The sequence below is a fragment of the Protopterus annectens genome, chromosome 9.part0 (genome assembly GCF_019279795.1).
Source record: "Protopterus annectens isolate FY-2018-M chromosome 9.part0, PAN1.0, whole genome shotgun sequence".
Taxonomy (NCBI): Eukaryota; Metazoa; Chordata; order Ceratodontiformes; family Protopteridae; genus Protopterus; species Protopterus annectens.
In genome coordinates, this window is record NC_056743.1 from 521,752,584 (window position 1) to 521,765,338 (window position 12,755).

General features: G+C 36.9%; 1 protein-coding gene across 2 annotated transcripts in view; it reads left to right on the forward strand.

Annotated features, from left to right (window-relative positions):
- Positions 1-12,755, forward strand: part of SLC4A5 (solute carrier family 4 member 5) — a 765,106-nt gene that overhangs the window by 285,958 nt on the left and 466,393 nt on the right. For both annotated transcript variants that reach the window (XM_044083082.1, XM_044083081.1), the window contains exon 4: positions 8,875-9,030. In XM_044083082.1, coding sequence (XP_043939017.1) covers positions 8,875-9,030 — 156 coding nt within the window. The remainder of the gene's footprint in view (positions 1-8,874; positions 9,031-12,755) is intronic.

Below are 12,755 nucleotides of genomic sequence, written 5' to 3' on the forward strand. Positions count from 1 at the left end.
ATACATGTGTGGTAGGGTAGAAGTTGTATAGTTAAAATACACATGCTTGTTGTTTCCTTGGGGGGGATGCTTTGCATTTCCACAGATTGAAAGCTTTTCTGATATACATTCAGAAAACCATCATAAATTAGTGTGTTTAGTTGAGTGGATGTTCCTGTAAATATTGGAGTCTACATTAATAAAAATGTGAGTTCTGAGATTCTTCCCCTTTTGTGAGGGAGTTTAACTGGTGGGAGGTAGTAAAGACTTTCCTAGTTTGGTGTTGCTCAATTTTCCATGAAAGCAGGTGCATTCTATAGAGCGATATATCACAAAGCAAATTTGGCAAGATGCTGCGGATAAGTTGTCATAGCCAAGACATGACTGACAAAGAAGCTGGTCTCTGACAACATCCTTTATAAAGATAGATGGACGCAGTTAATTGGTTAATAGAAGTATTATGAGTGTTTTGTTGATTAATGCCTTTATAGGCCATGGTAGCATTTCTTTATTTTATATATTTGTGTCCATTTGGCTTACCTGGTTAACAAGTGCCCCTTTTCAGGGGTGACTCAGGAGTACTCTTCTTAATGACTTGCAGAAAGTTGCACAGTAGGAAAATGGAGATGGATGGAAATGGACACTTTGTTGGATATAAGAAGCAGCTTATTAACAAGTCAGAGCCTTTATCCTGTATTTGATGATGCCCTGCCCTGATTGTATGCAGCATGTTGTTCAGATTTCTTGTGCTAAGAGGTTGAGAGGTATGGATGCATGGTATGTCATGCCCCTAGTTGTCGATTATTTGGTGCATTTTAAGGGTGCCCTCCTTTGTATAAGATGCCTAGTAACTATGAATTGTTGTCGGTTTCTCAGTCATTTCCTGTTGCAATATTACCTGCTTACCAATTTTTTTCTTCACTGTAATGTAGGCAATTGATTCTTCAAGGGCAGCAGGCACTGAATTTGTAGATGAAACATTGATATGTAAAGTTGTTTGCCAGTAGCAACCTCTTCATTAGTTATAGGTTTCTTTAATGTGGAATTATTCTGATGATTTTACTTTTGCATAGATTGTGCATATTGAGTGATATTGGATTGTAATGACAGAAGTCCAAGTGCACTTTTATGTTGAAATGTTATGACATAGGTCGTTTTGTCATTATTCGTTAATATATCTTGTTTCATTGTTTGTTAAAAGAATGTTTAAAACTACAAATTTAAAACACATTCTGACAAGTGGTGCTGTATTATACAAGGAATATAATCAGGAAGGTGACTCAAAGAACAAATGCATGTATGTAAGGCCCTAAAAAATGTGTGCAAGGAGCCTGTAAAAATAGTCCAAAGGTAAATTTAATCCTCCAGTGGCAAGATGCATTTTCTACGAATGTGGGTTTTCATGCTGTTTCAATTAATGCAGGTTTCAAGGGCAGAGAAGTTTACAGCTCATGTAAGTCTGTTTTCATTGTGAGACTGTTTGTTTAGCAAATTGCTATCTGTGTTTATGCTATTTTATTTCAATACCTGCAATATGTACACCGATAGGTTTGAACAGTGTTTATGGCAAATGGTGAGAAACAGCCAAGTAACGGAACACTGGAATGGTTGGGGGTAGGGGGTTGCTGCAGGAGGGGCATGATTTGGCTCTGGTGTTTAAATTAGGAATACGTACACAAAGGTAGCTAACTCATTTGCACCTAGAGCCCTTATCCAGTTTGTGTAACAGCTTAGTTAATAAGTGTGTTGAGGTATCTTTTCTTCTATGCATTTAAATAATTGAAGGAAATGACTGGATTATCTTTCCTGGGGAGTGACCTTCCTGTGGGTGTGGCCCAAATAGGGGTGTTTCAGGAGTATGATGTGGGTGAGGCTTAAGGGGCGCCACAGCACTACTTCGCCTAGGGTGCCATTTCAGCTAAGTCCGGCCCTGTCCACGCCAGACATAGGGTAATTCAAATTCTGAAAGTTTGTTCAGCTTCCAAAAATCATTACAGATCCTGGCTGAGCCATTGGGTTATGAGATTGACATTTTGGGCCTGTTCTACACACTTTTTGGATTCCTCAATAACCATATTTGATCATTTTTACTTCTTCTTGTATTGCCTTTCTTTGTGATTGTGGCATTTAGTAGGGTTTTAAGTTAACCTTCACACTTTGATAGTCTTAATATAGTGTTGAAGCAAGATTGTTCTATCAGGCAATTTTGAAAACATTTCCTTTTTGGTAACAGAAATTGTTTTATTTCTGTTTACTGTAGCTAGTGTTTCATCTCCCTGAAATGCAGTCACAAAGTTCAGTTTTCCTTCTTTACCAGACCTGTCTGTCTAACGTTTAGTTTATATCATATGTTTTCTCATTTATTTCAAATGGATCCGGCCCTTTAGGTCAAAACAACCCAAAATATATTTCCTGTAGTGGGGACCAAAATCAACACCTGATCTCCAGCTTTAAATTCCCAGATCTTTGCATTTCTATTATACAACTCTTATTGTGCATCATGAGGTCTTTCCATGTCCTATACCACATCAGTAGCTACCTCATCAGATGCCCTGTGTGAATGCCCAAACTGGTGACCCTCAACTCAAAGATGATGAGCAAAATAAAATGTCTTCTCCAAGTTATGCTGAAGACCAAAAAAATGTTTTTCTCTTAAACTGTTGCAAGTGATTGCTGCTAACAAGCTGTTTGCGACAAGTTAAATCACTTGCTGTATTACCATTCATTTATGTGGCTGTCATAAAATAATTTTAAAAGAGCTAAACTAATCTAGGTTAGGGACACTTCTGTAATGGCTAATAACAAGTATGGTGTGAATTAGTCCCAGTTTTTGCTATCCTTCTCAATACTACTTGTTAGCATTAACTTTAGTGCTCATTTAAGATCCTAGCCCATCTATACAAGGATGGTTTTATTTGCTTCACCTTAAAGCTGGCAGATTATTCTGGGCAATGACTATTTCCTTTGGCACCTGTACCATGGAAAATGATAAGACTAGCTCTTGACTATATAGTTACCAGTAGCTGTGCATGGCATCTGGGCATTTATTTGCATAATCCATATTTCCAGAATATATTAAAATCCACAGTTGAGTTTTACCAGTGACAAACAAAATTATTTTGCAATATCTTCAAATGGCATCTCTATTATTTTAAGCTGGGACAACAGACTGACTTCTGGCACTTAAAACATCCACACTGAAAGATATACATTTATTTATGTATTCTGATGTGTCCCCTTACTATATGGCTGTTGGCTAATGTAGGTTTCTGAAGGCTTGGGCAAGAACAGTTGAAACACTACACCCACTCTCTCTTTACTTCTATATAACAAGTAACTTTGTAAATCAAAGTATGGATAACAAGTAGGAACATCTTGTTTAGATTCTTAGCTGGCATTGCTTGCCATATTTTCCTTGCTCACAGTTCATCTTTCCACTGTTTTTTTATTTAACCAGATTTGTGAAGGCCAGATAACTGTTTTGTTTTCAAGGTCAGCCTGTCATGAGGTGGAAGTCACTGCATGATCCCCTATCAATGCAAACACTATGATTTCAGTGTCAACCACATCTCCTAGTGATGGCGGTTCAGGCCGGTATTCATTAGTGTCAAGTATTGCCTCTGTTTTACCTTCTTTTCCCTTTCTTTATGAATCTGATTATAGAACCTCTTCCTTTTACTTAAAGTTACTGTGAATATCATTATGGACCCTTTCAAAATTCTTCTTTCCATTTTCTTGTCTCCTCTGTGTTGCTCATCCTCTGTCTCAAGGTGATTGAGCACCACATTTTCTTGTCCCTCTGTGTTGCTCATCCTCTGTCTCAAGGTGATTGAGCACCACATTTTCTTGTCCCTCTGTGTTGCTCATCCTCTGTCTCAAGGTGATTGAGCACCACTGTCTCATTTTCTTTCTTTTCTCTACAACATTCTACCTTGGCAAAAGATTTGCCTTCAGTTTTTTTTTCCTTATCTACATATGACCATAGCATTGCACCTTCTCTTGTATGAGGTTTCTATCTTACACTGATAGAAATTGACCACTGTTTCTCTCTCTCTCTCTCTAACTACCCTGGTTAAAATGTTCTTATTGTTACAGTTTTCTTTCACACCCACCTGCTGCTTTTAATTATCCATTTATTTGGGCTTTCTGCTTTAGCTTGACAGGAAATTTAAAAATTCATCTCAAGCAGTACATTTTCCATTTACTAGTACACACAATTTCAGTGAGTGTTCCCTTCTCTTTAGTTCTGCTAGTTCCTTCAACTTCTTGCTTGACAGCTTTTCAGCTTGCAATGATACTTCTCCTCCCTGCTTTGCAGCCCTTCCAAGCTGTGGTATTTTACTTTGTAAGTCGCTTCCTTCTAAATGCTCTGTTCCTGCAGACTCTATACTTGGAGATCTATTCTGATTTAGGTTTTTTTTTTCTGAAATGACTTATGTTTTTGAGTGCAGTAGGTACAATTATGTCTTTGTATCTTTAGCCAACGTTTGTAACTTTAGGGCTTTGTAATACTATGCAGTGGTCTTTGCTGAATGATGCACTCTGATGAATGTATCTGGTGGCTACCTCCCTTTTTCCTGAGTTTGACAGAGACACCAGTATAATGACCTATTAAAAACTTGTAGTCTTTTCATTGCCTCAACAGCTCTTTAAAGTGGTAAAAATATTTCCCTATTATCATTTCATGTGTGAGACTGAGAATAACAGCAGCTGGATAGACTATCATTCAAAACCAAGTTTATACTTCAATACGAGAAAAGGGTGTTGTTTTTTATCTCTGTGAATACATACCATTGCTAATGCTTTGTTATTAATATTTTTCTTACATGCATGCATACAATAATTTTATAAGACACTGAAGTTAAATAACTTGCAACTGCAAGCTCAAGCATCCTACAAGATAATTTATCACATTCAAGAGTCATAGTGTCACCAGTAGAATGCTTTTCAACAGCTATATTTTCACAGATTTAACAGTGTTAGTATCAGTAATAAAACTTCTCCATGACCATGTTTTCTATTTTTTCCAGTTTAAAACAAAGTCTGACTACTTTGTTTGTTACCAATATTGTTCATATGTTTTGCTAGTAGAGGTGTACACTGCTCAGATTTATACATGGTTTTATGGTCTTTCTACTGCAACGACAAAGCTTTTGGTATCTTTTAGTATCTTTAGGGACTATTTAACATACATTATCTTTAAGCAGTAGTCAGTGAACCTTTGAATCTGTCCGTTTCTGTCATTTCTTATTATGCTGATCCTCTGGTTCTAACTATAAACTAATCAAGTGATTTAAGTTACAAAATTATGGCTTTTCCATTTTGTTATGAGAACAGTTTCAACTATGAAACTTGTGCGCTTGAATCTCTGAGGTAACTCTAGCTCTGGCAAGTAAAAATATTTTGTCTCTATTTCACGCCTGATTATCAGTCCCTCCATGTCCATGGAGACTGTCAGTGATTCTCAAGTTAAACTGGGCTGATAAGATCCTGCTCCAGGCAGCTCAGTCTCACTTGTTCTGGTGGTAATGCTGCTTGAAGGTTGTAGGATACACCTCAAGGCCTTCCTCCCAGGTATGTTGTTTTAATGGTGGCACTGTTCTTGGGGTAGCCCCTTCCTTATCTACTACAACCACCCTTTCAGCTGCAGGTCTAGTAAGTGTTCTACTATGGTCATCTTGGCATATGGATCCAGACAACAGTACACTCAAAAATATTTTGGCATATACCATAAGATTGCAACCTCCCACTTCCCTTCCCAACAAATTATACACAAATCAGCAGCAATAAATGTAGTCTTATGACTTTGGCATTAATAGCTCAAATGGCATGTGCCAAAATGTCCACATTCTCCACCAAGGTGGATTATTAAAGCAGCTGAGACCACCAGCCTTTATAAAACTAATGCAGTTTATTATATACAAATGAAAATAAGGCGAGTTCTTCTAAGCAAATACAAAGTCTTGTGGTTTAAATAAATGCCCAGCAAACACCTCCAATTTAGTCTTACACTACTGAGAAATAGCCCTTCTGGTTGGGCTTTTTTCAACCCTATGTTTATATTACATTCACTAGCTAATTAAACAAACCTTCTCATGCCAACTTAGATACTTTACTGTTCTCAAAGAAACAATTACAACATAACAAATACACTACTCATTTAAGGAAACATAATTCTACTGGCATGGACTCTGTAACAACCTTATTTATTTACAATGAGCAGTTTTTAACACCACTATGGACATTATATACAATATTGTGTATATGTGTATATATATATATATATATATATATATATATACGTGCCACCTGTACTCTTCCAAATGGTGAGAAGCACTATGCAGTGTTATCTTTCCCTCTCTCTCTCTCTCTCTCTATATATATATATATATATATAGACAGAGAAAAAGAGAGAAATACAATGTAAAGGAAAGAGAGATATAAAATATATTTTCATTAAAGTACTACATTTCAGCAGTTTGGAAAGGAGCGAATGCACATTTCAACAAAAATTAGATGAGCCAAGCCCCATTTTCTCCAAGGAAAAAAAAATCCCCTGTCTTATGGGGGGGGGGGTGCCCTACTATATACCCAGTGCAATATATAAACAAAATAGGAGTTCAAATTATGGAGCAGAAGAAAATATTGGGTTGAGTCATAGGAATGCTTATGTACCCATATATGTGAGTGTGTGCGTGTGTGTGTGCAGACATGTGACTACAATCATCAAATGTCATATCTTTTGTCCTTTTTTCTTGTAATCTGCTTGTTCAACTGATGTGTTATTCTCATATCACTGAAGACTGCCATTTCTAAAATATAGGCCCTCAAGGAGGTACATAATCGACCTTAGAGTGAAGTTACATACATACATAAATTAATCTACCAGAAGGCTAATGGCCTGATTTTCTTCACCTACTACTCACCCCACTTTTCAGTTATCTCATAGTCATTTAAAAGATTCAGTTAGACTACATTGGACTAACCTGTTCTGGTGTCCATTCCACTTTCCACCACCTCCTCAGTAAAATAATGTTTTCTTATGACCAAATTGAAGCTTGACATTTCAATTTGAAATCATTGAAGCATGTCTCTAGTTAGTGTTTAATAACTCTCTTGCCTTCCACTTTGACTGCTAATTGATTAACTTTATAGGTTCTACCCTCAAACTTGATTTACCTCATTTCACTTCATCTACTTCCTCTAACATCCTGCTTTTAATCTCTTCCATTGTTTGCACTGCCACACCTCCCACCCTGCCTTTCCCGTTATCCCCGAATGCCTTAAATCCTGTGATAACCATATATATATATATATATATATATATATATATATATATATATATATATATATATATATATATATGTCTTTTTGCTGACACAGGTTTCTGATACGTTTATAATATCTGCTCTCAGTCCCGCTTGTATTTTGTCCATTTTGCCATAAACTCCTTTAGTCTAGGGTTCTGATCTCCTGGATGTCATACTCTCTTTGGTTTCCTTTCCCATCATGTATATCTTCTACCTCTGGCCTGCATCCATTTTCAACCTCTTTCATCTATGTCAGTGTGTCCTCCCCTTCCCCAAACATTATTTAAAGGCTATGATCATTGTTGTGTACCTGAGTATGTGTTGGACAGAGTGAAGTACATACAGTATCTCATGGCTCTAGTGCCTGAATACTCCCATGTTGTATTAGACATGGACAAATATATTAAATACATTTTGGGGAGAGAGAGACAATAAATAGCTGCTTGCAGAATAACAAGCCAAATGTTCAGTTCATACCTTGTTGGAACACACAAAAGTGATGAAGGACCAGTCAGCAAAGTTTGTTGGATGATAACAACTGAGGACTTGGAGGAAAAGGTAAATAGGAAATAAAATAATAAGTCATCTGAGAAAGGTTATTCAGAATACACAAGCTTAGGAGACTGCAACAAATGAATGATGACATGTTCTTATGAATGCCATCAAGGGAAAAGAACATCTAGAATTATGAGTCAATTTTTCAACACAATTTCAATGCCTGTGGATGTTTTATAACCACTGCAAGTATTTCCTGACACAGCTCATCATATATTTTTTTTCCAGCAACCATTTACAAATGTGCAGACCTTACCTCTAAACTGCTTGCATTTTCACACAATGTTCATATTTTTGCCTCATATTTTTGATGTCTTTTTCTTAAAATCTTTGTTTTATTCTTGCAAACCATTGATGATTGAAGTCTCTAAATAATGACGTGCATTTGAGTTTCAGACTTCATATATTTCAAAAATTGCACTGCAAAGCAAATTCTACAATTTTAGCTACTTTCTTAAGTTTATAAGGCCAATATTTAAAATTTGTCCCTGATTTTGGCCTTTGTCCCCCCATTATTTTTAGCTTTGTGCAGGTTTCTTGGCAGATATGGTACTGACACCACTGTCACTTGTACTGCTCAGCATTTCAGAAGCACTAAATGTTTCCATAAAATGCAAACCGATTCCCTTTCACCCTTTCCAGCTTTCCTATCTGTGCATGCTAAAATGGGTCATGTGACAGCTGCAGTGCGTGACTGAGTACCTCATGAGCTGTGCACTTCATGGTCCAGTTGCAATACTCCTGCAAAAGGGGAAAGAATCCAATTTCTGAATTCAAGAGATTTTTTTCTGAGCCTTTCATTTTCATAGTCCATGTACAAGTAATTTTGCTGAAAAGCTTTTTAGTTTTGTTTTTCCATGACATTTGTGAAGAAAATAATGAAGTCAAAGCAGGCAGATCAAATATAGTTAATAAAATATGAAAAAATACTTGAGGACATCCTCATCGGCAGTGTATATTTAATTTTTTGTTTGTTTTTAAACAACTGACATATTCTGCACTCCCAGTGACAATGTTCATATTCTTTCAGATGACATAATAGAAAAACAGATTGAAGATGGGCTCTTGAATGCAGAACTTAGAGAAAAGATCTCTTATGTTCTTCTTCGAAAGCATCGCCACCAGACAAAGAAACCTATCCATAGGTCTTTGGCAGATATTGGAAAATCTGCCTCATCAACATCAAGTGAGTATTTGCCTTTTAAATGTATACACACTATTTTACACTTTTGGATACCCTTGCTAACCTCTTTCTTTTGAACATATTCTTTGTTGACTATCCTTTTTGTTCCACAGGAAAGTTTGCATATCACATGATCCCCTTTTTCAAATGGAAATTACCCTTCTAATGGCTCCTCTACAAAGGAAGAGTTGAGACATAAGTCATCATCTTCAGTGGCTCATTGCAATATTGCTAGAGGACAAGATATTTATTTAGGCTCTAAACTAACTGCATGTGGGACATAGATGTTAAGAGGCCCTCTACTTAGGTGCATGTTTGCTCAAGTCTTATTTTGTCATCCACCACTATTTCCTCACCCCAGCTGGGTCTATCTTCTAACCTCTGTTAGGGTATAAACATACAGCAGATGATTCCACACCTCTTTGTGAGAGGAAAGCAGACTTCAGTTACACTGAACTCTCTTCACTTGATGGCCATCTGAATCATACATAACCTGATTGCCAGTACTGAAAGTATATACAATGGCTTGTGTATATATATATATATATATATATATATATATATATATATATATATATATATATAATGAATTATCACCACATAGTTTGACCAAAACACAAAGCATCAAAAAAACTCACAGTCGATTACCAAAATCCGAAAGAAGAAGAAGAAAATCATTGCAAAAGTGAAATAAACACTGAATTGTGTAATGGTCACTTTGGCTATTACATAATTCAGGGTCAAAGAAGAAAACTCTCTGCAAGTAGGACCCAGGTGCAAGGCAGGAAACAGCATAAGTAGACAAAATTGCCAGCACCAAATGCAGTGTAAATCAGCAAAATAAAGCTATTAAGTATAATACATAAGTATTTATTTAATATAACAAAAAACCCAGACCGGTTTCAGCCAACAGGCTTCATCCAATAGGATTCTTCCTAAAGTGATTTCCCAGCATTCAAATTGTTTCCTGTATGGAAAATAAAAAGAGAATATAAAAGTTATACAATAGATCAACCACACAGTTACTCTCCATTGTAATTCATAAAAATAAAGTAAACATATAATGTTGTTATAAATGATCATTCAAACCAGGAGAAAACAATGAATGCATCCAGTTTAATGATCCAGTACTTCTCTTTTTTAGTAAGAATAGAATGCCATCCTTGTTTATTGGATCCATCACCAAGAATTCTGTCTATGATGCTGAACTGGAATCTGGCTGATTTGTGTTGTATACAATGCCTAAATAAGGCATTGGTCTCCCTCATTTGGGAAGAATCCTATTGGATGACTCATGCTATATATGTGTGTGTATCACTGCTTATTTGCTATTACTTTCATTTCCCACTGAGGAAAGCCTGTTGGCTGAAACTGGTCTGGGTTTTTTGTTATATTGAATAAATACTTGTGTATTAAACTTAATAGCTTTATTTTGTCTATTACATAATTCGACAAACTGTACTAGCAACAGAAAATACCATCGTTTCACCACAAAATAAAATGCATGTAGTGATAACTCGTATAACACTCATCTTTTTATATTTATATGTATGTGTATGTATGTGTGTGTGTATGCATACACACATATATATATATATATATATATATAAAAACTATAATATATATATATATATATATATATATATATTATATATACGTATATGTGTGTGTGTGTATATATATATATATATATATATATATATATATATATGTGCGTCTGGGTGGCCGGAATTCCAGGACCAAGGACATAATCATGATGGTATTTAAAAAAGGAATTCAGAAAAACATTCTTTCCATTTAAATTTCATAACCTAAATGTTGAAAGGCAGGATTTTATGAGATTCTAATACATCCACACTCCACCAAACTGTCAATGTCTCAGAGGTGAAAACCTGGGAAAAATAATGCTTAGAGGAATGTTATATTGGTCCCTTTGAAAACAATTTGTGAGTTCATTATTCAAAGTGCTGTCATTAACCAGAAGGAGCTTCTAAGACTGTTGGTTAATGCAAGGGGAAATGTCTTGTTGAACCAGTGTATTTCTAGAATGGTGAGAAGAAATCTTTTTGAAGATATGTCAGACCTCTCAACCATTTGGGGACAAATTTCAACAGAATCAGGGACAAGTCAAGAAAAAATCAGGGACACTTTTAAAATATTAATGCTATTAACTGGAAACATTGACAGAATCAGAGCATATGAATTAATACACATTTTCTGAAGTAAAAGAAGTTTATAACTCTTAATTATTGTCATTATTCATTAAGTGTAATTCACCACCTTTCCTCCAAATGTCACTAGTTTTAGGAGGGATTAAGAGGGACAGAGTTAACATTTGAGTCAAAATCAGGGACAGTTGAGATGTATGTCTGTAATCAACACAGGATTATCATCTGGGCTGGTGTTCATAGGTTCATAGGTTAGTACTAGGCTATCAGCCCTAGGGCCTATACAAGCCTAGCCATAACAATTCCCTGAATATTTCTTCCCACATTATTTACTTTCCTGGACCCCTGTCTAGCAGGGCGACTGACATGATCCCTGGGGTGAATTTCCTTTCTCCCATCCAATCGTCAAGGTTCCTCTTGAAGAGGTCCAAAGAGGCACTCTGCTTGACATGTATGGGCAATCTATTCCAGAGTCTGGGGAGTCTCTGGGTCAGGAACCTATCCCTCCAACATGTTTTGTTTATTGTGATGACAAGGTTTAGATCCCTGGAGCGTGTAGCTCTGAGGGATTGGGATTTCTTTAAGTGTAGCATGTCCAACAGCACTGGGTTTGACATGGCCTTGTATGTTAAGCAGAGATCGCCTCTGAGTAGACGATATGTGACAGAGTATAGCTGGAGTTTTTTTAAGGCGGTCAGCATAGGGCATCTACTTTAGGCCTGTGATTCTTTCAGTGAGGTATTTCTGAGGCCTTTCCAGTTGTTGCAGATGTCTTGAGAGGTACATACCAAATGGGGCATTGTATTCTATAATGGGTCTAATGAGGGATGAGTACAGTGGGACAATGACCTCCTTTTTTCTGGATGAAAAGCCCTTCGTGATGAGGTGTGTCACATAGAAGGATTTCCTGACTGTTGTGGCGATGTGGTTATCGAAGGTGAGACCACTGTCCACCTGTGTCCCTAAGTCTCTTATCACACTTTCTGTGTTTAGTGTACTGCCACCTATATGGTAATTCATGGATACATGTTTTTCCCAAAGGGATAACAATACATTTCTTGGCATTGAGCTTGAGCCCATGGCTCTGGCACCAAGCATCTGTTTCTGTAAGGCCCTTTTGTAGAGTATCCACATCATTTGGGGATTCAATAATGGCTCCCAGTTTGCAGTCATCTGCAAACTTTGTTAGCCAGAGTCCCTTAGTGTTGACCTGTACTTCAGAGAAGTAGATGCCAAACAAGAGCAGCCGCAGGACTGAACCCTGAGGTACTCCACTTGTCACTTGTCTGGAGCTGGATTTGGACTCGGCTGCTTTTACAGTGTGGGTTCTATCAGTAAGCCATTTAGCAACCCATTGGGTGACATAGGGATTAATGCCCAACTTAGTAAGTTTATCTATGATTCCAGAGTGGGGGATGGTGTCAAAGGCCTTGGCAAGGTCTAGATAGGCTGTGTGGACCACCTTACCCTTGTCCATGGCTCTGGAGACTGATTCAAAGAAGTCAATCAGGTTCAGGAGACAAGATCGGCCCTTCACAAACCCAAACTGGGTGGGGTCCA